Genomic DNA, 26,940 nt, shown 5'->3' on the forward strand with positions numbered 1-26,940 from the left:
ACCGATGGTGGCCTTTGTATACTTTGGAAGATCAGGAAAAATGGCCTAAAAATGGAACCTGAACTATAATACATTGTTACAATTAATGTTGTTTTGAGGCTGCAAGGAAAATGGCATGAAGTAATGTATGCCGATATGTTCTTCACTTTAAGAGACCACGTAGAGTGACAGAGGCAATGCAAAATTAATATGGCTCCGCCAGTTCCCTTAATTTTGGCTTTGGAAAAGGACAGAGAAAAACCTGAATGTTAAGATGGAGAGATGTTGTTCAGCCTGTGATACTGGGGAAAGATGTTTAAAGTTAAAAAACAGTAATCAGGAAGATAGGCTGTAAAATTATCTATCACAGGTACCTCCGAGGAGCACCCTCTGCATCTCTCCTCTCTGATATTCATAAGGAGCGAGAGATCACTGTCACTGGCACCAAGTGGCAGATGCACATTCCGAGTTCAGAAAGGGTTAAAACAGCAGTGCTGTTGCAGAGGCATCTGCAGCCCCTGCAGAGCAGGGTGAGCATCTGTGAGGAAAAACAAAGGAAAACCAAGGGGGAAAGGAGGGGAGCTCGAGCAGCTCCTGTGTTTGAGTGTGGGATGGGTGCTGGGACAGGCAAACAAGTGGGAACAGACATGTGCACGGATGGGACTGAGGGGTTGTTGAATAAATGTGGACAGGAGGAAGCATGGAGAGTGTATAGGAATCGGGAACGGGTAGAAAAGAAAAAGCTGGGTGGTGATATAGCCACGGCTGCGGTGGTTGCTTTGAAACTGGGGGGAAGAGTTCGGACGCTGGAAGTGAGACTGCCCTTGGGGGGGGTAGTGCCATGGTGTGGCTCCAGCGACTGAATTGGAACCAGACTGACAGGGACCTGGGGAATCTACCCTAGCAGATCCACTGGTTAAATTAAAAGTAGGAACTCGAGGAAATAAAGTGGAATTTTAGTGGATAGAGGAGCAACTTATTCGGTGTTAAATCTGAGAGAAAGGAATTTGTTACAGATGTGGGAGCTACTGGGCACCAAGAAAAACAGAAAAAAAGCCAACCCACAAACAACCCGAGGCATTCTTTCTGAAACCCTTAAAGTACAAATTGGGAAAACAAATAGGAATGCATAAATTTTTATGCATGCCAAATTCTCTAAAATCTTTCTTAGGGTGAGAAGCAACATTTAAAGAAGGCAGAATGGAATTTAGACTTAAAAACAAACAGTTAATTGCAGTTTGGAGTTTGTCTCTAATTCAGCAGAAAAGCAAACAGGAGGACCTCCCTGAAATAGAAGAAATCCTTAATCAGGTATATCTGGGAGTATGGGCATCAGAAGTTCCAGGTAAGGTAAAAAATGCTTTGCCTGCTAAAGTGGAAATAAAAAGGGGGGCCTGCCCAATTACAATAAAACAATATCCCTTCAAATAGAAGATCAAAGGAAAAAAAAAGTCATTGATAAATTTTAAAATATATATATTAATTGAATGTGAATTGGAATATAATATTCTGGACAGTAAAGAAATAGGATGATAAAAGTTGCAGATTGATTCAAGATCTCAGAGCAGTCAACAAAACTGCAGAGGATATTTGCCCAGTAGTAGCTAATTTGTATGAATTATTGACTAAATTGAATAATAATCAGAAATGTTTTGCCATCTTGGATTTAAAGGATGCTTTCTTTTGCTTACCATTGGCCAAAGAAAGCCAAAATTTATTTGCTTTTGAATGGGAAAATACTGACACAGGAAGGGAAACTCAATTAACTTGGACAGTATTACCTAAAGGGTTTCAAACAGTCCAGCAATTTCTGGAAATCAGCACAAGAACTAGGATCATGGAAGCCACCTGCTCAGATGGGGACTCTGTTACAATATGTGGATGACCTATTAATTGCTACAGAAATAAAGAAAGAATGTATCCAGTGGACAGTGGAATTAACTTTTCTGGGACTGAATGGTTATTGGGTATCCAGACAAAAGGCCCAACTAATCCAAACCCTAGTTTCCTACCTAGGATATGAAATAACAGGAGGACAGAGAGAACTTGGAGCTTCTAGAAAAGAAGCCATCTGTCAGACTCCACGACTATCAACTGGCAAGGAGCTCCGGACATTACTGGGAATGACTGGATGGTGCAGACTTTGGATCCATGATTACGGTGTTCTGGTAAGAACACTATATGAGCTGTTGAAGGGAAACCCTCCCTCTTTAGAATGGACTAATTCAGCAGAGGGGGATTTTAGAAATTTAAAAACAGAGCTAATGAGAGCTGCAGCTCTGTGACTTCTGGATGTAACTAAACCCTTTTGGCTCTATTCCTATGAAGAACAGGGACTAGCTCTGGAGGTCCTTGCTCGAAAACTAGGACCCTACAGAAGGGCAGTGATGTGTTTTTCAAAACAGCTGGATGAAGCGAGCAAAGGATGGCCCAGATGCCTAAGGGCTGTGTCAGCAGTTGTCATGAATATTGAAGAAGCTCGCAAATTCACCTTGGGACAAAAATTACTGTGCTAATGTCCCATGTTGTATCAGCAGTCCTGGAACAGAAAGTAGCCCACTGGTTATCTGCTTCATGTTTTTTAAATACCAGGCCACCCTTGTGGAACAAGATGATATAGAAAGTGTGGTCACTAATGTTGTCAATCCAGCATCCTTTTGCAGGAACGATCAACAGAACCACTAACACAAGACTGCTTGGACACCATAGAGACTGTATATTTGAGCCGACCAGACTTGAAAGAAAAACCTCTGGAAGATGCTGATTCTTGGTTTACTGATGGTAGTAGCTTCATGAAAAATGGTAAATGAGAGGCAGGATATGCCATTAACACCACTTCACAGGTAACAGGGGCTAAACCTTTACCCTTGAATACCTCTGCCCAGAAGGCAGAAATAATAGCGTTAGCGAGAGCCCTGGAATTGGCTAAAGATAAAAGGATAAATATTTGGACTGATTATGTACATGGTGCTATCTGGAAAGAATGAGGACTTTTGAACAAACATGCTACAGAAATTCTACAATTACTGGAGGCTGTTCAGCTACCTGAAGAAGTAGCTATTATGTACTGTAAAGGACATCAACAAGGTGACTCTGATCAGGAAATCGGAAATAATTTGGCCAATTTTGAAGCCAAACGAGCAGTTGAACAATCACAAATCATGTCCTTAATCCCTGATGGCAAACTAACAACTGAAAAATCTAAACGTAGGTATTCAAAAGAGGATAAAATTTGATTGAGGATCTAAAAGGACAGGAAAATAAAGAAGATTGGGTTCAGATACCTGATGGGTGAATTGTAATCTCCTATAACCAACTCTGGAAGTTAGTTCAGGGAGAACATAATAAAACTCATTGGGGTAGCAACTCTTTATATAAATATTTAGACAAACAAATTGTAGGAAGAAATCTATACACCACAGTTCAATCAGTGACAAAACAATGTCAGCTATGTCTTAAGAATAAGCATAAAACTGAAAATAGAAATCAAATTGGGACAATTGTAAGAGGAAGTTTCCTGGGACAGCAGCGGCAAATAGATTTTTCTGAATTATCAAGAAAAGGGGGTTATCAATATTTGTTGGAGTTAACAGATACTTTTTCTGGCTGGCCAGAAGCATTCCTTTGTAGGATAAATAATGCAAGACAACTGATGAAAACATTATTTAATGAGATAATACCTTGCTTTGGAGTACCAGCGGCAATTTCTTCCAACCGAGGTTTGCAGTTTAGTGCAAACTTGTTACAAGAAATTAGCAAAAATTGGAAATTGATTGGCAAGTACATGTTCTATACAGGCCTCAGGCCAGTGGGCACGTAGAAAAGATAAACCATCTGATCGAACAACAAATTAGTAAAATATGTCAGGAAATGAAATTATATTGGTACCAAGGTTTACCACTGGCTCTATTAAGAATTCGAACTAACCTCGGTCGAAAGAAGAGGTTAGCCCATTTGAAATTCTATGTGGAAGACCATAACAGTCCCAGTTTAAAGGAGGAAGTCTTCAGGAAGTGGGGGAAGGCTATCTCCGACAGGTTTTGGTCAATTTGGGAAAAGAATTGGAGGAGATAAATAAGAGAGTAGCAGGGACAAGAGCAAGAGGTTTGGATTATCTGATTCACCCTTTCAGATCTGGAGACTGGGTTTATGTTAAGAATTTTTCAGGAGATCCTCTACAGGAGAACTGGAGTGGACTGTACCAGATATTGCTGACCACCTTTACAGCAGTGAAGATAAAGGAACAACCTGCTTGGATACTTTATTCAAGAATAAAGAAAGCACCAGAACCAGAGAAGACGTGGCAGATCGAACCTTCAGGACCCTTACGTATGAAATTGCGTCGGTCATAATTTGGACTCATATGATAACTGGTGCACAAGCTTGAGACCAGAATTTATACCTGAAATTAATGCAAAATGTTACTGAAGTTTTTAATCGTAGTGACTGTTGGGTGTGAGCACAGTTGCCTAAATCAGGAGAAAGCCTGAAACTCCCATTAATTGGAGTTCCAATTCCTAACACTGTTTCATGGACAAATCTGTGGGTGAACACTAGCAATTTGTATTCAAACGAAAGGTTAAAATTTGGAATAGTTAATCCTAATCCAGGCAATAAATATTACACCTGTGCACAAAGATGTATTACACCAGGAACCAGGGTAGGAAAATATACTTACTTAAATGCCACAGATGTAGGTCACCATTCAAATTATAGATGGTATTGTAGTTCAGTGGTGACCCGTTCCTAAAGGAAAAGGATGGTATTGGTTATGTGGAGAAAATGCTTATAGGACTTTACCACTCAACTGGAAAGGGGCAGGCACCTTAGGTTCTATAATACCCAATTTTACTATTATCGACAGGTATCCTTCCAGAACCTGGATTAGAAGTTTTGTTAAATGGATTAAGTGAAGGTTTAACCCTATTACTGAACAGCACACTGCATTTCATAGTTTTGTGAGAGGGCTAATTCCATCTTTGGGAGTAAGTGAATTAGAGAACGCAATTGTAAATATCTCAGCAACCATAGAGGAAATGGAAAGTAAAGATATTGATATAATGCAGGCAGAACAACAAAACATAATGAGCCTATCTAAAGTGGTATAAAACCGAATGGCTCCAGATATGTTATCGGCATCACAAGGAGGAGTTTGTTCCATAATCAATGAAAGTTGTTGTTCCTACATAGACCAAAGTGGCAGAATTGAAACATATCTGGAGGAAATTTGGAAACAAACTAAGATATTTCATGGGACGGCCATGGATGACACCGCCTGTGGTTTCGAAGAAATATGGAAAAAAGTTAACTTAATGGTTACCAAATCTCTCCTGGTTGAGGCAACTGGTTGCAAGAATATTGATGTTAATTATTTTAATATTGATTACTTGTGGTATGATACAATGTTTCCTCTGGTGTTGTAAAGTATCTATGATAAATTATGAAGATTGGAAAAGGAATGAAATTAAGCACCAAGTAGAAATGGGAAATTATTTCAAAGGACTTTTGATGGTAATAGTAATATATAAAATGTTGCAAAAGAATTTGCAAAAGGACAGAAAAAGGGGGGAATTGAAACAAGGGGAACACAAAATCACAAAATGGAATTTATAAACCTTTAGAATTAGTTTTAAGCAATGTTAAGTTCAATGGCTTTGTAACAGTAGCAGTGGAAAGTTACTGAGGTGCATAATACATAGAAAAAAATAGAGTACAGATAGGGAACATACTGGCACAAGATAAATCGTTATAGTTGATGTGGTCTTAAGAAAAACAGTCTAGAAAAACAGGACACAGGGATAAGGAGTATCTGGGAAGAGCAGGTGTCCAGGATAGGCTACGGGTAAACTAACTGATAAGTAGGAGGATAGGGGGATTATTATGTCTCTGGTGCTAGTGAACCAATTAAACTGGTATAAGCATCTACTGTGCGTGCTTCAAAGGCTGCCAGAAGTGATGAAGATTGTTGGAAGAAGTAAACGACCCTCAGAGACCACCACCACAGTTCTGTACGCATGCGGGGAGCTTTCTGGAAAGTGATGTAATCCATACGTAGCCTCATGAATATGTATGTATGCCCAGGGACTATATAAGGATGGCTTGTGTAGCAATAGGGAGACACACGTTAGGAGGAGTTATCCCCTGTGTCTCCCGGCGCCACAATAAAGAATACCTGCTGGTCAGCTTGAAAACTTTGTTGGCAAGTTTGTTCCTGGAGTTTTCTCCGAATCACTGTAAAGAAAGAAGCTAAACACACACACACACATGACCTATGCTTGTACATCAGTTCCACTTTATTCACTACAGCATGGCAATATATAGCATACAGATACGGGACTGAGCTACGAAGCCAAACAGAAACCACATCAGCCACAGTGACTGTTTCCAGTCACTATAAATTCCATTCTACAAGCAATCACTCCCCAGGCTGTTTTCCAGCCTGACCTTGCACCCATGCACCCAAACACTCCTTGGTTTACTCAAGACGCAGGGACACTATCAGCAGTTCTTCATCTTCTTTAATTGTCCACAGAGCAGGAACAGGACTGCTTGCAGTTCCCACATTACTGACCTCTTTTTCTTTCTTGTGTGAGGTCCAGTAAAGGGCCTGTTAACATCTTGGAGTGTCCTCATGCCTTTTTGGATGAGACAATAGTAATGTTAGTCATGGGGCATGAGCAGGTTGTAACCCTGAAAAAAGACCTTATGCTGCAGGAAGGGCCCTATGCTGCAGGAAGAGCCTTATACAGCAGGAGTAAAGTCAAAGTTAAAGAAGAGCTTCCTCTTTTATTGTTCTGTATGTTTTTGGTGTTACTTCTCTGAAAAATATCCTCCTCTAACCAAGCTGGATGCCTTTCCTACATGATACATATATATTTTCAAGGTAATATCTTCAGATCTTCCTGAGTCAATATTTGTGAGTTCCTGTGTTATCTCTGGCTTGTACTTGATAACTTTGGCTCTAAACCAAAGGGCTGGACTAGACTGGTCAAACTGTCAGAACATCAGCTACCGACAGCCAAGGAAGCAGGGTGCAAACACTTCCTCCATCTGTGCCAGTCCCCATCAGGCTCCTGCCATGTGTCCAGAGAAACTGTACACTCACATGGAAAGCAAGAAGTATTTTAATTTTGAAAGCAGACAAAGTGAAGTCCTCTCTCAAAGGGAAATGAATGAGAACAGAAAATGAGCTGAAGCAGTCTTGATGAATGTTGTTTTAAAATGTGAAAAGAAATTAATTAAAAAAACACAGTCAAGATAGCAAGTGGATGGTAACAAACTGTTGAGATACTCCTGCTTTTCAGATGTAATGGTTGGACCTGATGATCTTAGGTCTTTTCCAACTTAGTGGATTCTATGATTCCATGCTATGTCCAAATGCTTGGCATTTCATCTGTGGTCTGAAGTGAAGGGGTAAGTAAATGCTGCTTTACTCAGCTTGTAGACATCAGCTCCGGGGAATGCAGCTGTCAGCTGTGGGTTACTGTAACAGATTCCTCCAGGAATCAAAAGTGGCTGAGAAGGTAAGCAAGACTGATTAGAAACAAATACAGAACTGCTTGTCCTACACAGTATGCAGCAGCACAGACATAGAGGATGTCATCTTATCTTTTGAACCTGTTCTTTTGAGATGTAAAGCTCAAGACTAGGAAGGATCAGGCTTTTCCTGGCCCAGCTCTATGCATGTTGGATAGACAGAGGGGAGAGGGGCACTGTCAGGCAGGCAGGCAGCTATAGACATTTAATGCTGGCCTTCATCTAGAAATCCAGAGGCAGAGAGCATGAGGAGGGGGAAACAAAGTGTAGGACTGTGGAACCACTATGGGCATCCTGAGATCAAGTTGCCATCAAGCAGGTATCAACCTCTCTGTAAAGGCAGCTGCCTAGACAGCTTGCAGCCAGGTTTGAATTCCGGGGTAACAGGTAGATATTTATGCCAGGGCCAGACAGGAGGGAGTTAATGGGAATTAAGTTGTTGGCTCTTCTGAAGACAGCACGCAGGTACAGCACAAAGGCATGCAAGGCCCTGGTGCACTCCAGCACCTGTATCCCACAGACCTTGTAACTGCATAGATGTATAACTGCATAGGTGTGTTTCTGACACGGGTTCCACGAGGAGATTAATTTCTGTGGTTCATTTCAGTTTAATGCTGAGGCATGGATTGGCCAAGGGCAGGGGGAGCGCGGCCTCACCGTTGTTTTCCTTTCCATGTGGAAAGGAGACAATCCTGGCTGCTGGCTCTCGCCCAGCAAGGATCTTCCACGCCCCCTTCATTCCGGTACTAAGTTACTCAGAACGAAAACCGCTGTTGACTGCCCCGCACAGGGGGTTGAGTTTCCGCATCCCCCCCAGCCTCTTCCTCAGGGCTGGCTGCGGCGGCCCAGTTCTGCCCGGTCCCTAACCCGCAGCACCGGCGCCGAAAGAAATGCGCCCGTCACCGCAGAAAGAAACCTTCCTGTCACCAGGGAGGGCGGAGGTCCCGCAGTGACGGCAGGAGCTGCCGAACACCGGCTGGGCACACACCGACATCCCCCTCACACCGCACGGACGCCCCGTACGAAGCCGCTCACCCTCACCCCCTCGCCCGGCTGACACTGAGGCCCACCTTCCAGCCCAGCCAATGGCAGGGACGCGATTGGCACCGCCCTCGGCGTCAGAGCCAATGGGAGCTGGGAGGGGGGAGGAGCGTCGCCGTCTATAGGCCGAGGTGGGGGGGGCGGTGAAGGTGACGGGGGCGGCCGGTGGCAGCATGGTGGTGGTGGCGGCGATCCGGGGGTGGCGGCACCCTGCCGCGGAGCTGCTGCGGGTGAGGCGGCGGTGCGCGCCCTGGCCCTTCCTTTCTCCTCTTCCTCCCTACTCAGCCCTGGCCCTGCCAAGCTCCGCCAAGGTCACACTGCCTCTGCGGAGTGGAGGGCTGCGCCTCCGCCTCCTCACCCCTGCGGCGCGGCGGAGAGAGGGCGGGAGCGAGGCCCTGGCCCGGGTGGGAGCGGAGCTGGGACCGGCTCCTGCCCCGGGGCTTCGGCTCGGGCAGCGGTGCTATGCCGCGGCCTGCGGGCCTGGGCGGGCCGTGCCCCCCCAGAGCCGGCGGGTCGGTGAAGGACGGCTCCCCCCGCTGCAGCCCCGCGCCGGTACCGCGCTAAGCTGGCGGGACCTTTAGCCGCGATTCTGACAGTGTGTTTTTCCACTGCCTCGTGACCGAAAGTCGCGCCCGGGGCGCAGCCCCTGGGCAGGGCCCTCCCCCGGCTCTGCAGCCCGTTCCTTCGCAGCTGTATCCGCCTGTTATCCGGCGCAGCGGTGGGGATGTCAGAGGCTTTCTGTAGCCAAGGCCAGGAGAGGAATCGGGTGGGCAGACATGCTGCCTTGCTGTGCCTGAGGCAGGGCCGTCAGAGTGGCGGCTGAGGTGCGGTCCTGGGTGCCTACAGTGCTCCGTGCAGGCCTGCACTGGGGCGCTGCTGGCTTCCCTGGGGGTGCATGGCTTCCCTGGAGCGCCGGGCGTCCTGTCACTGTGCTAGGGAGAAAAGGGCAGGGGAAGCACCTACGTTGTGCTGGATTGCACACAGATCTCCACATGCACAGCTGCAGGCTGTGTTCTACTGCTTGTAGAAGTGCCTGGGGCTGGTTTTTGTTTTAAAAGCCTGTAATTGACGGAGCATGAGCACCACCAGCAGATGCCAGTTATGCTTAGAAGACTGTTGTGTGGTTTGTCCAGTTTACAGCAAAGGTGAACTTCAGCTGTTGCCCTGTAAGGACATGTTACTTTGCATTACCCTTGAAAGTGCTGTTATTAAAGCCCTGCAGGGACAGACTTCATTTTCAGGTAGAGGTTTAATTTAAAACTTCCTGCTGGTTATTACAACCTGAGCTGGGGAAGGGGAAAAATATAAATCCAAAACAAAACCAACCCAAACCAAAACCAAACAACTAATAGAAAAACAGTAGGGGGAAAAAAATCTTTTGTTGGTTGAGGGTTGTCAAATGATGAGAGAAGCAAACTAAATTCCCACATTGTGGACACAATGGCAGAAGGCATTATTTGATTTATAAAACTGGTGGTGTTTTTGTGGTGTCCTGAAGTGGTTATTTCTATTAGTATTTATCTAACTGTAATTCAGTAATGACCAGAAGTTTCCTGTGTACTGAAATGTTGTCTAAGGAAGTGGCTAACAAAGTGGTTTAGAGCAGTAATTGAAAGATCATTCTGTTAACATCTGTAACAATGCCTACAGATAGACATTTGTATCTTTTCACTGCATATTTAGATAAATCTAGTAGCTGGTGAATTAGCCTGCTCAGTTGATGTGTCTTTTTTCTTGGTTACATTATCATCTTTTATTGCAGCATTCTGAGTTCATTATCCTCATTTTTGCTCATGAAAGACCAGTGAAATGAAGCTGTAGATGCAAACTGCTACTGTTTGAAAAGCAGTGAAGTTAATGTTAGGAAGAAGCAGACAGAGGAACTAGTAAACTTTTCCAAGACAGCACCACTCACTCCCTGGTTTAGACATACCTTGTATGTGCATGTAACAGACTTGGCCAAAATGAATTGGGTTTTGTTTTTAAAGGAGTGCCTGTTTATTTTTCAGAGAGTTTTTTGTCACAGATGTTATGGTAAGATAACACTTCTTTTGAAAGGCATGTTATGATTTTTAGTTCAGTATTTTTCCAGTTTTTCTTAGATATTATTTTTTAAAATAATGACTTCTGTGAAAATGGTGCATTACCGAAACATTGTGGCATTGCCTTTCTTGATGTGAAATTCTGAGGACTTTATTCTTTACAGGCTTTGAGGTACACAAGCCGTGGCTATGTATCACAGCGTACTTTAAATGTAAGTACAAAACATCCAATGTACATTTGACTGTTATAAATCACTGGTTTAAATTTGTGTCTTAATCAATGAAGATTTTTTTTAAAAGTTATCACAAAAAAAATCCCTATTGAAAACAATGCGACTTGTGCCCAAGTCACACTTTAATGCAAAATCTGGAATAAAAGTCAGATTTCTTTTTTTATTATGGCTTGCTAATAGATAGTGTGGGACAACGTTGGCTGAAGTGTGTCAGCTAACTTCTGTGTAGTGCAACTATTTGCCTGTTCCTGGAAAACGCAGCTGATGCCAGCTGACCCCTTTGGGTTATTTGAATATTGTCCTGGAACTTGCTGGTACAATGTAAAAGGTGAGGACAAGTATGTTACTATCACTGAAGTCAATCATGATGAAGAAGGGGTTACAGAAGCAGACAGCCCTTCTTAGTTCACAACAGGTATACTTTGTCTCTTTATTTGCTTGTTTGATGTTTTTTGTAGAGTTTTCTTTCTTGGCCTGTCTCTCTAAATAAACAGCTTGTGATGAGATGCTTTAAAGCTTTGTGTCTAACTTCCACAGAAACCAGCACAGCTGGAGGTCTTCATTGCTGCTTCTAAATAGCTGTCTGGAGCAGCCAGAGGTCAGAAATGTGCATCATCTTGGTGCTAGTCCTCATGCTGCTCTCACAAGGTTAACAGATAGATATGTTGATGTAGCAAAAAAGCTAAGAAGCAAAATAAGAATAAATCTGTTTTGTGGGACTACAAGGTATAGAGCTGAATGCCGCACTGTGTCTTAAACTACTGATTATGTGTTATGCTGGGATCTGCGCTTTTGGATATCTCCAAGGATGGAGACTCCACAACCTCCCTGGGCAACCTGTATTCAGTCACAGTGAAATGTTCATGGGGAAGCTCCTATGTGTCAGTTCGTGCCCATTGCCTCTGATCCTGTCACTGGGCACCACTGGAAAGAGCCTGGCTCCTGTTCCCTTTGCACCCTCCCTTCAGATATCAATACATGTGGATGAGGTGCCCCTAAGCTTTCTTTTCTCCAGGCTGAACAGTCCCAGCTCTCTCAACCTTTCTTTGTGTGATGAATCCTTGAGGCCCTTAATCATCTTAGTGGCACTTGGACTCTCTCTTTGTAGTATTCCCAAGTCTCTCTCATACCCGGGAGCTGAGCACTGGACACACTACTCAGGTGTAGCTTCACCAAGGCTGAGTAGAGGGGAAGGATCACCTCCCTGGCCTGCTGGCAATGCTCTGCCAGCCCAGGATGCCATTTGCCTGCTTTGCTGCATGAGCCTTTTGCTGCCTCATGTCCTTGTATGCATGCTGGTAGCAAGGGCTCATGGCTCATCTGTCCACCAGGACCCCAAGGTCCTTTTCTTTAAAACTGCACTTTCCAGCTGGACAATTCCCAACATATGTTGGTGCCCAGGGTTGCTCTACACCAGTGCAGGACTTTGCTCCTTGATAAACTTCATGAGGTTCCTGTCAACCCATTTCTCCAGCCTGTTGAGGTCTCTGTGAATGGCAGCACAACCCCCTAGTGTATCAGCCACTTCTCCCAGTTTGGTATCACCAGCAAACATTGCCCATCATTCAGATCATTGATGAAGATGTTGAACAGGACTGAAACCAGGATTGACTCATGGGGAACACCAGTAGTTACTGGCCTACAACCAGACTTTGTGCCATTGATCACCACCTGCTGGGCCCAGATGTTTAGCAACCTTTCAGTCCACCTTACTGTTTGCATATCCAGCCCATGCTTCATTATCCTCTGTATGAGGATCTTCCAGGAAACAGTATTAAAAGTGTTTCTATAGTCTAGGCAATGTCCACTACTCCTCCCCCATCTACCAAGCCAGTCATTTCACTATTAAAGGTTATTGGGTTGTTTGAGCATGGCTTCCCCTTCATGAATCCATGCTGACAGCTACGTTCTTGTTGTTCATGTTCCTGGAAATGGTTTCCAGCATTATTTGTCTCATCACCCTCCTGGGGATCAAGGTGAGGCTGGCTAGCCTGTAGTTCCCTGGGTCCTCCTTTGTGCCCTTCTTGAAGGTAGCAGTAATGATTGCTTCTCTCCAGTCCTCAGGCACCTCTCACAGTTGCAGTCACCATTCCAAGATTATTGAGAGTGATCTTACAAAGACATCAGCCAGCTCCCTCAGCACCTGTGGGTACTGCTGAGCAGGGCCTGTGGATTTATCTATGCCCAGTTTGCTTAAGTATTCTTCTTAAGTATTCCCTGATGCAATCCTCTTCCTCCAAGAGTATATGTTCCTTGCTTCAGCCTTCTCCCTGGTCTGTGGGGCCTGGGATTTCTGAAGGCTGGACTTGCCAGAGGAAAAAGGCATTCAGTACCTCAGCCTTCTCCATGTCACCATGTCTCCTGCCCTACTCAGCAGTAGGCACAACTTTTCCATAGACATCCTTTTGCTTCCTTGATTCTTATGGAAGCACTTCTCATTGCCTTTGACATCCCTTGCCAGATTCCAGTTCAGCTTTTACTTTCATAACTTTGTCTCTGCATGCTTGGACAGTGCCAGGTTTCCTGTCCCTGTTTCCACCTTCTGTGTGCTTCCTTTTTGTGTATGAGTTCTTGTCATCCATGCAGCCCTCCTGGCATTTTCACCTGACTTACTGCTTTTTGGACTTGATGCTCTTGAGCTTGGAGGTGTAACCCTTGAACATGAACCAGCTTCTTTGTCCTCCCGCCACTTTGCTCTAGAGCCTTTGAGACTCTTGCAGCCATGATCTGAAGCTGAACATACTCCAGCTGCTCTGTCAAACCAAGGACAAAACCCCACCCCAGTCTTCTCAGCCTGTCTTTCCTAAAGAGCCTAAACCCTTGCATGACAGCACTTCAGCCATGGGAGCCATACCACCACAGTTCCATGATCCCAGTGTTGGAGTCCTGTAGCTGCACATCAGTCTCATTATATTTATTTCCCTTGCTGCATGCATTAGTAAAGATTTATTTTAGCTCTCTGAAATACTTGCAGGATAAAAATGGGAGTTATGACATCAATGAAAGAGTAAAAGCTGATATAGTTAAAAAACACTGGTAAGTGTGTGCATATGTGAGAAATACTGTGACTTCTACTCCATTCTTCTCCTCTTAGGAGGTGGTGATAGCAAGTGCTGTAAGGACACCAATTGGATCTTTCCAAGGATCTCTTTCATCACTGCCAGCCACTAAACTTGGTTCCATTGCAATTAAGGGAGCAATTGACAGAGCAGGTATATGTAAATGTTTGGGTTTTTTTTGTGGCAAAGAAGAGCTCAAGTGGCTCCAAACAGTATCAGTGTGTCTTAAATTGCTTAGTAAACAGAAGGTCCTGTTTTTTTTTTAATGCTGTGGCACTCTTAAGTCTTTATCCACAAATGATATTTAAGTAAATTGTTGGGCTTTGTTTCAGTCCAAATTAAGTGCTGCTTCTCAGAGCAGAATATTGCTTAGGGATATCTGTGCTAATCCAAATCTGAATAAAGATGCTGATTGTTTTTCTTGTGTGGTTTTTATGACACAACTAAACTGATGCAGAGGCTACTTGTGGCTGAAACCAGTGGCCCTTCTTTTCCCTGCCCATTTTTTCCATGGGCACTTATCTGACAGCCTTGTGAGTACATTGATGGATTCAAATTGGCAAAAAAGCCTTTTTGGGGGAAAGGGAGGCTAATTTTCTATACATTTGGCTCTTCCTGAAACAGCATATTACAGGAACTTGGACACCAGGGTTGTTGCAAGAAATGCAGTGGGAGAACAGGCCTTGTGGCAGCTACCTGTGCCCTTGGCTTGCCCCGTTAAACAAACAAACAAAACTATTTCTTTACACATAATTGTGGCAGGTAGAAAGTTTTCTGCATTTAACCATCCACAGAAATTGAGCTTCTCAGGTGACTAGTGAGACTTGGAAGTGTTTGCTTTAGTTAGCTAATTGTAGCTTGTTCTGTAGGGTAACAAAGGAATTCTTTCCTGCAGGGTCACCAGTTCATCATGGTTCATGAATATGAGGGTAGTGTTTTGGGATGCACCTAAAAGGTGGCCTGTGTATTGTTAGTATATGTACTAACATGGCTGGTTGTACTAACATGGTTGTACTAACATGGCTGGACATGGCATGTTTCATCAGTCTTTTGTAGAAAACTTCAGTGTGAAGGTTGGTAGTAGGGAGTTACATCTTCTCTGCAGAGTCCTGACAGGAAACAATTTTGTTTTATAGGTATCCCTGCAGAGGAAGTGAAAGAAGCGTATATGGGTAATGTCTTGCAGGCTGGACAAGGACAAGCTCCAGCAAGACAAGCAGTCTTGGGTGCAGGTATTCATTCTCTTGATACTGGGTTTAGAGGTTTTCTGTAGACAGTGTCCATTACTGAGCTGTGAGTTAAAGCAGAGTTGTGCCCAGACTTTTGCCAAAACAGCCTGTTTATACTTTTCAGTCTTTAATACTTCTTAGAGGTGGGGGTTGGGGTTTCAAGAGAAGGAATAGTTCTGGAATGGCTTCGTTGATCTTCTGTCTCTCTGATTTTTCACTTTCTTGCCCCTTCATCAGGAGTCTGTGTTGGAAGGGGAGAAACAGGATTCTTCAGGAAGGATAGCAACTAAGGGTGAGAGTAGGTGAATTGCCCTGGCAGGCTAAATAGTGCAAGCTGGACACCCTGACCTTAGATAAAATTGGTCCCACATGAAATATTGCTTGAACACCAATAAGGTATTAGTCTACCCTTTAAATAATACAGTTGTTTGTTTGTACAACTTCTTTACTCAGGTCTGCCAATCTGCACTCCTACTACAACTGTCAATAAAGTCTGTGCTTCAGGAATGAAATCAATCATGATGGCAGCACAAAGCCTGATGTGTGGGAGTCAGGTAGGTGAATTCCAGTGCTGGGTTATAGAAGAAACCCACACATCTGATGTTGTAGATCCTGTCTTACTAATGAGAGTGATCTTTGATTTGGAACTGTCTTTTGTCTTGGGATAACAAAGCTAATTAGACAGGGTTTGTTTTGCTTATGCAAAGCCTGAATTTTATAGACACTTAAGTGTGTTTTTGTTTAAAAGAGAGAAAGAATAAAACATAATTTTCAAGCTTTGTAGTTTGCAAAATTGAAGATATCTTTATGGATTTGATTTTTGCTGAAGCATGTTTAATCTTGACATTCAGACACTTCTAACACTTCAGTAATTTCAATATACATGTTAAAGCAATGTTATTTCCAATTACATTAAAGATGTTTTAGGCTTTTTTATTGTTTATTGAAGATGTGAAATCCGTTGTTGCTGATTGAGCATTTTCATTGAAGAGCTTGGTGGAAGAGAATTGCCTGGCTCTGTCAACTGTGTTCTAAGATACTCAGTATGATGGGGAAAATAATCTCACTTAATGGGAGGATGGGAGAATACACCTTGTTCAGCAAGCCACTAAATGCTATGCAGCAAAGTGTGGGAGAAGTGTGAATGTGAAGAAAGACATTTAATTCCATACTCAAAGCATCTTGGCAACATCTCCTCTTCCCTGAAGTGAAAGTATTGTCAGTTCAGTATGTATTTTTGGTTTATAAACTAAGTGGTTTATCAGTGAGAACTGTACTTACTTTTGGTCTTTGTTGTTTAGAACAAAAGTATAGTATTTCAGTTTTCTTGTCCCTTCTGTGAAAATAACAGTATAGCTGAGGTAAGCAGCTGCTTAGTGCTCTGGCCTCACTCTGTGGAGAATGGCCCTTGTCCAGTGTCTGCTGCAGTTGGTAGAAGTCTTGTCACTGGACTTTGAACCAGGCCAGCATGTCTATGTAAACAGCTACATTTGTATTTAGTCAGTTACATCCAATACCTTTGTGACAGTGGCTGTGCATTTGGTTGGTTTGACAGATGCCATCCATGAGCTCTGAAGAGAACTGGAGTTTTTTGCTGAGCTGATCATACATGCTGTGCTGCAGCCTCAGCAAAAGCAGAGGGTTGGCTGGGGATTAGTTTCTTACAGCTATAAATTATGGGGGTGATTTTGTATTTGTTTGTCTTTCCTGGCTGTGGACTGTAAGGTATCTCTGGTAAAAAAGGCAGTGATGGTTCCCATTGGCTTGAGTCAGTGCGCATCATCATATAAACGACTGTAATTTCTGTCTCCAAGTCTTTCAGTTTATGGAATTGAAATGCCAGTGACTCTCATTCCTTTGGCTTGTTGCTGCTTCCGTATCTCAACTGCCTTACAAGTTTTTCTCTAGCATTTTTTCTTTATTACTTTATGTCACTGTTCCTGGATCTAGTTTATAATTTCTTTTGAATGAACCTCGGTCCCTGCTATACAGAAAGATGTGGTCAGGCTGGAGAGGGCCCAGAGAAAGGCTACAGAGATGATCAAAGGACTGGGAAGCTGTATGGGGAAAGGCTGAGAAATGAGTTTGTTTAGCTTGGAGAAAAGAAAGCTCAGAGGAGATGTTATCACCATTTTCCAGTATGTAAAGGGTGGCTACAGAGATGACGGAGGCTTCCCTTTTTACAAAGAATCATAGAATCACAGAATGGTTAGGGTTGGAAAGGACCTTAAGATCATCTAGTTCCAACCCCCCTGCCATGGGCAGGGACACCTGACATTAAGCCATGTCATCCAAAGCTCTGTCCATCCTGGCCTTGAATGCTGCCAGGGATGGAGCATTCACAACTTCCCTGGGCAACCTGTTCCAGTGCCTCACCACCCTCACAGTAAAGAACTTCCTTATATCCAATCTAAACCTCTGCTGTTTAAGTTTCAACCCATTACCCCTTGTCCTATCACTACAGTCCCTAATGAAGAGTCCCTCACCAGCACCCTTTATAGGCACCCTTCAGATACTGGAAGTCTGCTATGAGGTCTCCACACAGCTCCTCTTCTCCAGGCTGAACAGCCCCAATCTTCTCAGCCTATCTTCATAGGGGAGGTGCTCCACAAGACAAAAATCCAGTTGTTCTGCCAGGGTGGGTTAATGGTCTTCAGCTGTTCTTCCTGCTGTTTGCTTTTTAAATGCATGAAGATTCTTTTCCTCTTTCTCTAAGTTTCCTCATAAATATAAATAATCCATTTTTAATTTTTTTGCTAATATTTGTCCCTACAAGAATTCACAGAGAACACACTGCATTATTGTTAATTTAAACTTGTTTCCTTTGAGCAGGATGTGATGGTTGCTGGTGGAATGGAGAGCATGTCTAATGTTCCCTATACAATGAGCAGAGGATCAACGCCTTATGGAGGAGTAAAGCTAGAAGACCTGATAGTAAAAGATGGGCTGACAGATGCTTATAACCATATCCATATGGTAAATATTCCTGTATACTACTGAAGTATCAACTGTAGACCTGGTGCAGCTTTAAAGAGCTTGCTTATGATCATTATGAAACTGCTTTATTTAGCTAACCTAGAAATGAGGAATAACTTTATCAGAGGAGGAAAGTCTTCCATTTCCAGGCTTCCTGTAAGAATTGTAAGGGAAGGATAGACAGTAGACACTGTGTGTTAATATTCACTTGTCCCTGATTGAAGTCTGAATAGCCTACAGCAGGGATTAAAACAAAAATAATCTGCTACTGATATATTGCTGTTGCTCTGTCTTTGGGGGACAGCGGTCAAGTTACTTGGTGTCTTTGAGGGTATGTATTTGATACAGTGCAGGAGGCTCTCATATTTTTTCCCCTCCCACAATGTACATATATCTTCTGCTGGAAGGTATGAGTTGGTTGATAAGATTATTCATCACATGGAAGCAACTGCAAGCTTAGGCTGGATAACAACTGATATGAAGGTAGTAAAGAACAAGCACGAGTGAAGAACAGTTTGAAAAGAGAATGACTACTTTCAGTTTATTTCTGACCTTTGCCTATGGTAATTTACAACAGTGGGACATTGCTGACTACTTTGTTAGTGTTTTTGCTGGTGTATAAGAAAACATGTCTTGGAGAATATTCTGCTGTGATCCATACGTTTCATAGAATCATAGAATAAGTTAGGGATGGAAAGGACCTTAAGATCATCTAGTTCCAACCCCCTGCTATGGGCAGGGACACCTCACATTAAACCATGCCACCTAAGGCACTGTCCAACCTGCCCTTGAACACCACCAGGGATGGAACATTCACAACATTCCTGGGCAACGCATTCCAGTGCCTCACCAACCTTATAGTAAAGAACTTCCTTATAGCCAATCTAAACTTCCCCTGTTGAAGTTTTAACCCCTTACCCCTTGTCCTATCACTACAGTCCCTAATGAAGAGTCCCTCTCCAGTCGTTGTATGCCCCTTTCAGATACTGGAAAGCTGCTATGAGATCTCCACGTAGCCTTCTCTTCTCCAGGCTGAACAGCCCCAACTTTCTCAGCCTGTCTTCATATGGGAGGTGCTCCAGTCCCCTGATCATCCTCGTGGCCCTCCTCTGGACTTGTTCCAGCAGTTCCATGTCCTTTTTATGTTGAGGACACCAGAACTGCACACAATACTAGGTGAGGTCTCACTAGAGCAGAGTAGAGGCCAAAGATTACCTCCTTCGACCTGCTGGTCATGCTTCTCTTGATGCAGCGCAGAATACGATTGGCTTTCTGGGCTGCGAGTGCACACTGAAGCCAGCTCATGTTAAGTTTCTCATTGACCAACACCCCCAAGTCCTTCTCTGCAGGGCTGCTCTGAATTTCTTCTCTGCCCAACCTGTAGCTGTGCCTGGGATTGCTCCGACCCAGGTGTAGGACCTTGCACTTGGCATGGTTAAACTTCATGAGGTTGGCATCAGCCTATCTCACAAGCCTGTCAAGGTCCCTCTGGATGGCATTCCTTCCCTTCAGTGTATCAACGGAACCACACACCTTGGTGTCATCAGCAAACTTGCTGAGGGTGCACTCAATCCCACTGTCCATGTCAGCGACAAAGATGTTAAACAGGACCGGTCCCAACACCGATCTCTGAGTGACTCCACTTGTTACTGGTCTCCAGCTGGATATTGAGCCATTGACCACAACTCTTTGAGTGTGACCATCCAGCCAGTTCTTTATCCACCGAGTGGTCCACCTATCAAACTGATGTCTCTCCAATTTAGAGACAAGGATGTCGTATGGGACAGTGTTGAACACTTTGCACAAGTCCAGGTAGATGACATCAACTGCTCTAACCCATCCGTCTTTTCTGTAGCCTTATCATAGAAGGCCACCAAATTTGATACAGGCCTCACTGCTTCTATGTGGGATTGTATTTGTTTTGCATTATAGGGTAGTCTCTCTGGGCTGTTGGTTGAAATCCATTTCTGCATTTCAGCTAGAATAGGTTTTGATGATGAGGATTTCTATAGGAATGTAAGTAGTGGCTTTGCTAGCTCCTGTATGTGGGGAGAGACTCTAGGAGGTGGTTTTATTACACAGAGTTTTAACAGACTGGGGCAATACTTCAGAACCTTTTGTCCTTATAGCAGCTGCAGGTTGCTCAGAACATGTTAACAGTCGGTGTGATAATATCCAGGAAGGCCCACCCAGTGGCGTTAAGAACTGACTCTGGTCTGTGCTGTGGCAGTAGACTAAGCTGCTGGTGCCACGGAGGCTTAAAGTTCTTGAATAACTGCATAGAAGTGAACCTGCTTGTTTGAGGAATGTGATACTAAAGGGTTTTGTCTCAATTTATTGAGTTTTCTACAGAAATTAAAGGTGGAACCTTTAAAACCTGTTAAAGAACAAATCCTTCGGGTTGACTGAATGAGTGCCTTTCGGTTTTTGTCACCAGGTATTTAGGCAGTACTGGTGATGAATAATGATTGTAAGTTATCATTGTGCTTGACCTGCACATAACATAGATTGTTTCATTCTACTTGCTTCATTCCAGTTAGTTGCCAAAAGGTATATACATACTTTTATGTGTACAGTTTTTAGAGTATGAGACCTTGAAGGCTGAGCAAGCCCTCTGTGCTGAGCTGTTCTCAACCTTTGAAATAGGCAAGCTAATAATGGAACAAAAACACCAGTAAGATGATGTGAACAGACTGTTCTGTGGCTGAACAAAGATCTTCAGTCTCCGAAGATGTCAGCCCCATGCACTTTACAATTTACTTTGCATGCAGTTTTTGAACTTAAAAAAATTGGGATGGTTCCTTCATGGAAGCAAATTTAATAATCTGGATCCAGAAAGCATTTGCTAAATCTGAAGATTGTATTCCAAACCCCAAAGTTACTGTTTGATTATGACTACAAATTAGAAGTGGACACTAGACATCAGTTCTGGAAATCTGCTGGTTGAGTTTTTTCAGTTACATTTCTACTTCCCATCTCCAGAAACACCAAACCTAATGTGCCTGGTTTTCTCCAAGGGCAACTGTGCTGAGAACACTGCGAAGAAGCTCACCATTTCACGAGAGGAACAGGACTCTTACGCCATAGGTTCTTACACCAAAAGCAAAACCGCCTGGGATTCGGGAATACTGAAAAATGAAATTGTTCCTGTCACTGTTTCAAAAAAAGGTACCATAAGAAGGTGTGATAGATGAATTGTGTTTCTCATCAAAGGCTGTAACTTTGTGTTCAGTGCAAATTGTGGTATTTAGACATGCAAATCCCAGGAACACTGATTTTGGATTAGCTAAGAGTTCTGTGTTATGCAGGCATACTGGTGAGCTGCAGGCAGTGTCATCTGGTTTTGGTTTCTTTAATGTTCTTTAGTGTTACATGCCATATCTTCTTCCTCTTTTATATAGGTGGAATACTGGCTATTGAACATAGCTAATGTGGCTTGAGGACATTTGTGGTTTAATTTCCATTGTGATTATCATGAAGATGTGTTCCTTGTCCCTTTCAGTCAGCCATCAAGAATTATAAATGGCTTTGCTGTGAATAAATAGGATTAAGGACTAACTTTTTTTTTTCAGTTTTTGATATGCATTTTTATATGTGTTTACATTTTTTTAACTGAAATAGGTTGTTTAAGTAAGGCAGCATTTAATCAAAGTACTGTGTTGGAATGTCTTAAGAATGGATTGTTCTGTAAAATACTAAAATACATCTGAATTTCAGGAAAACCAGACATAGAAGTAAATGAAGATGAAGAATACAAACGTGTCGATTTCAGTAAAGTTCCAAAGCTGAAAGCTGTTTTCCAAAAAGAAAATGGTAAATATGGTTAAATTAACTGCTTAATTCCTTACTGAGTGCAAGGATTCTTTTTTACAGTCCACAAGAGCCCAGTCCACAGAGCTTGATTGCCCACCAGTAAGTAGTCCATTAGCCTTCAGATGTCTGAGATAACCAGCTGATGCTTCACCACAGCGTCACCTATTTCGGATTAAAAGGTGGTCTGAGAACTTTAAACCAGTGACAACCTCTGTTTTGGACATTCACTGTAACATGACTGGAACAGATTGGTTTCTATGTAGCTATTGCCTTCCTCTCTACCAGGTGTAGGTCTTTGTTTCAGTGCCAGCTGGAGTGCCTGTACAGAGTTCATAGAATGGTTTGTGTTAGAAGGTACCTTAAAGCTCATCCAGTTCCAAGCCCCTGCCATGGGCAGGGACAACTTCCACTAGACCAGAATTTTCTTTCAAATGGTAGCTCCAAGCATCTGTGTCCAACCTGGCCTTGAATGCTGATAGGGATAGGGCAGCCAGAGCTTCTCTGGGTAACCTGTGCCAGGGCCTCACCACCCTCATAGTAAAGAATTTCTTCCTAATATCTAATCTAAAACTACCCTTGTTCAGATTAAAGCCATTCCCCCTTGTCCTGTCACGACAGGCCCTTCTGAAAGTCCCTCTGCAGATTTCTTGTAGGCCCCTTTTAGATATTGGAAGACTGTTACAAATTCTCTCAGGAGTGTTTTCTCCAGGCTGAACAGGCCCAAGTCTCTCAGCCTGTCTCTATAGGAGAAGTGCTCCAGCTCTCAGAGCATCTTCACTGCCCTTCTCTGGACCAGTACCAGTTGCCTGGTACTTCCCTGGACCTGTGCGCAATCAGTCTTTCTAGCCAAATCAAACTTGCCACTTGTTCACAACCATTTTTGAGTTGTGTTAATTCAGTATTAATGGCAGTAATGCAGCTGACATAGAAGGGATGATCCAAACCACCACCCACATAAAGATATAAATAGATGTAATCTACTTGTGTAATCAATTCCAAAAAAACACAAACAAAACAACACTCATTTCTAGTCAACTCAGTACAACAGGTATCACCATATTGTCAAGACCTTGTATTTAAGGGCCTAAGGTTACAAAAGTTGCTAACAAAATATATGTAAGTTGTATTTCACTCTCTCCTCAGTTTAAACATTGCTTTACCTGTTCCAGGAACAGTTACAGCTGCCAATGCCAGTACTCTGAATGATGGAGCAGCTGCTTTGGTGCTCATGACTACAGAGGCAGCCAAGAGACTGAATGTCAAACCACTGGCACGGGTAGTAGGTAAGAGTGTTCGGGGTAGTAGGTAAGAGTGTTCGTTTCCTGTCTTTGAGTACAGTCCTGGAAACAACCCCCATAGTTTACTGCCTGACTGGGAGTCCTGCTCAAGTTGTTATCTGATGTCCCTGAGACAGAACAGGTGAGCCCTCGGGCATGATGGCCACATCTTCTCAGTAGAGCCATGGCAATCTCAATTGTTGCACCAGCAGCTGTTGACCATAAACAGATTTTTCTATATGGAATAACATTAGAAATCTGAAAATGTTATTATGTGGCTCACTTAAGGCACTAAACTTCAGTTGTATCTATTTTTGGGACCATTCTATTCAGAATTTTTCTATCTAGCTGGGTTTGCTGCTTGCACGAGTAAAAATCATGTGTGGTAAAACCCAAAGGTTTTGAAACAGCTTTTTCCATTTTTCTAGCTTTTGCAGATGCTGCTGTTGATCCTATTGACTTCCCCATTGCGCCTGCTTATGCAGTTCCCAAGGTAGGAATAAAACTGAGGGGTTTCTGAAACCCAGCGGACTTCCCTAGCACTGATCCTTGGCTCATCTCTCAGTGGATCTTTCTCTAATTAGGACTGAAATTATTACAACATAAATACACAGAACACCTTTTTCAGAGGCTCATTTTATCACTCTCTACAGCTACCTGGAAATACATTGTAGGGAGGTGGGGGTTGGTCTCTTCTCCCCCCTAGTTACAAGTAGTTACTTCCCCCCTAGTAACAAGTAGTAACTTCCCCCCTAGTAACAAATGCTAGGACAAGAGGAAATGGCCTCAAGCTGCACCAGGGGAGGTTTAAAACTGGATATTAGAAAAAAATTCTTCCCCAAAGGGTGCTCAGGCGTTGGAAAAAGCTGCCCAGCACAGTGCTGGAATCACTGTCCCTGGAATTGTTCACAAACGGTGTAGATGAGGCCCTCAGTGACATGGTTTAGTGGTGGACTTAGCAGTGCTGGGGTGAATGTTCGACTCCATCTTAAAGGTCTTTTCTAGGTACTCTGGATTTTGTGATTCTCTCATTGGTTGATTCTTGATTCTATGGTTCTGTGATTGTTTTATAGTGCTTTCACCAACTTTGGGCTTATTTTATACTTTTGAAGCTTTGCAGCTACTATGGCTAAAAAGACAAAATGAACAGTTACACAAGTACAGCCAGGTTCAAAAAGGAACTGAAGACAAGTGTGTAATCTGAGGCAACACTGCACCAGTTTAGATGCACTTTTTCTACCAGTGGTCTTGGTGTGTGTGTGATGAAAACATATTAATGTAAGGTACTCCCCACTTCTTTTGTGAAAGCTCAAGTTTGTGCTTCAGTCTCCCAGTTTTGCTTTTTACCATCTGGCAAAGAGGTTGCAAAATATGAACTTGAATCAGACTGTGAGTCACCCACTTCAAAACTGACCTAGTTACTTCTGTAATTACCTTCCCAATCTTTTAATCAGAGTAATTATTTCTGTTATTTCTAGATTCTGAGTGAGGCAGGCCTGAAAAAGGAAGACATTGCAATGTGGGAAATCAACGAAGCATTCAGTGTTGTGGTGCTGGCCAATATTAAAATGCTGGGTATTGATCCACAAAAAGTAAACATGAATGGAGGTGCTGTCTCTCTTGGACATCCTATAGGGTAAGCAGAGGAGCACTGGCTGTTTTTCCACACAGAGGCACTGTTTTCTAGCCATACTGCTGACACACCTTCATTCTCAAGTGTAATGGAAGCAGGAAGGGAAACAGAAATTGGCTGTCAAGTACATAGTGACTTAACTCAGGCACTGAGTTTCTGAGTACCTTGAAAAGAGCAGAAGCCCATTTTTCTCTTCACAGTTAGTTGTCACCTACTTTTACAAGGAGCTTGCCTGTTACTACAGCTGTGTGGATTTATGAAGTACTAAAACTAAATCACCGTTAACATGACAGAATAAACCATCAAGTAGTTAATCGAATTTACAGGTAAACTTATGAAAATAGTGAAGGATATGGGTACAGGACTTGTGTTTTTCCTACCTGAGCACAGTGAAATTCCAGGTCTTGCCAAAGCATCTTTGGCAGTACTCCAAGCACCTGGGGCAGCAGATGGGGTGGTCTGGGGGATGTTGGTGGGTCCTTTGAGGTTGCGTCCTCTGGTTAGAGGAGTCACATCACCCGTTTCCTCAGCAGCTGTAACTTACTTATGACTTGACTTTATCCCATTAGTCCTCCCTAGGAGTGATCATGTTCCACTGTCAAGGCCTGTAAGGAAACCTCTAACTAAATATAGGTATGAAGTAACTGTGTTGTACATCAGGAACAAGCAGGAGTACTTCATGGTTTATAAAATGCTCTGGTCACAGCCTATCCCACAAGACATAATGACACCTCCTCTGCAATAATCAGCTTCTGAGAGAGGATTATGGTTTTGGGTTTTTTTTGTCTTAAAAGCTAATTTTGTCAGTCTAATGACACAAATATCCAATTTTGCACATTAGGGGTATCAAAGTAGGATGCTGCAGTGTATCAAGAAAGTAAGAAACTGATGTTAATTATTACTACTGATTGTTTTTTGTGGTATATTCATTACCTTCTTTGAAAGAGCCTTGCTACCTGTAGAGCTACTTCATAGCATATGGTGGTTTCCTTTTCCAGAAGAAACTTTAGATAAACACAGAGTTTTTCTTTGTGTATATGTAACAATCTTTCTGGTACAGCTTGAGAAAATAACCTCTATTGCATCTGAATGGAGGTGAAAGGGGTTTTGTGTATTTTTCCCCTCCAGTCCATCACTCCTATGTTCTGCCAACTGTCCTGCACGGGTCAAATTAAGAATTTCCTTTAAATTAAGCTATATGTATTTTTTTCTTTTATTTAGAATGTCTGGAGCCAGAATCGTTGTTCACATGGCCCATGCATTGAAACAAGGACAATACGGCCTTGCAGGAATTTGCAATGGCGGAGGAGGTGCTTCTGCAATTCTGATACAGAAGCTGTAGGCACAACCAGTGTCAAAAACAAAGCTGTAAATGCTCTCGGATCAAAGCATGAGTGGTATCTGTTACACCTTATTCATAAATAAGTGAATGAATTCCATAACTGCTACTCTAAACTTTCTTAAGCTATCATTCATACATTCAATGGAGCTTTTACACTGAGTTAAAGTAGTAAGTTTTTATACAGTCCAAAAAATGTCCAATTATGATAATGTCTTGAGACCTGACAATAAAGAATGTTTGTTAACTGTGGCTCCCTGTCACTGTTGTATGGTTTCTCAAGTGCCACTGAAAAGGAATGCTCTTGGTAGCGCAGTTTGTGCTGGTACTGCTTTTTGCAGTTTTGTTGCTTGATTTTCTTAACTACTGAGTGATTCTCATGGAAAAAGTAACTTTACTTAAGGGTTGGGTTTCTACTGCTATGTACCTTGAAGCCAGGTCAAAGAGCCCTGCTGTAACACTCGCTGCCCTGGGGGCAGGAGCAAAGCAAAGTAGGGAACACAGTGTTGTAAATTATGCATGCAAGTACTAATAAGGGCTGAAGATGCTACTGCTCCATATTTGTTCATATAAACCCCTGTGATGTCAGTTCTCTCAGTTCTTTTCAAATAGAGGCAGACTGGGACTGGAAGAGTACAGTTGCCCTTACTACTGCTTCCCTAGGTGCTCCCCAGCACCTGCTGCACTCCTGACTCCAGAGGTGTTTGTATTGCAGGTGTGGGGAGACAGAGGAAAATACTGTTCTGGAATGAACTGTGTTAAAGAGGTCATTAACAATTCATG

The 26,940-nt window shown here is 43.0% G+C and overlaps 1 protein-coding gene across 1 annotated transcript; it reads left to right on the top strand.

Annotated features, from left to right (window-relative positions):
* The first annotated feature begins 8,713 nt into the window (after positions 1-8,713).
* ACAT1 (acetyl-CoA acetyltransferase 1) lies at positions 8,714-26,409 on the top strand. Its single transcript, XM_005149737.3, has 12 exons — positions 8,714-8,786; positions 10,763-10,810; positions 13,926-14,043; positions 15,027-15,122; positions 15,573-15,673; positions 17,952-18,095; positions 21,113-21,263; positions 21,813-21,908; positions 23,078-23,191; positions 23,614-23,678; positions 24,664-24,821; positions 26,040-26,409. The coding sequence occupies exons 1-12, from the start codon at positions 8,730-8,732 to the stop codon at positions 26,158-26,160; spliced, it is 1,269 nt and encodes a 422-aa protein (XP_005149794.2). The 5' UTR covers positions 8,714-8,729; the 3' UTR covers positions 26,161-26,409.
* The last annotated feature ends 531 nt before the right edge of the window (positions 26,410-26,940 follow it).

This window comes from Melopsittacus undulatus, chromosome 2 (genome assembly GCF_012275295.1).
Source record: "Melopsittacus undulatus isolate bMelUnd1 chromosome 2, bMelUnd1.mat.Z, whole genome shotgun sequence".
NCBI classification, from domain to species: domain Eukaryota; kingdom Metazoa; phylum Chordata; class Aves; order Psittaciformes; family Psittaculidae; genus Melopsittacus; species Melopsittacus undulatus.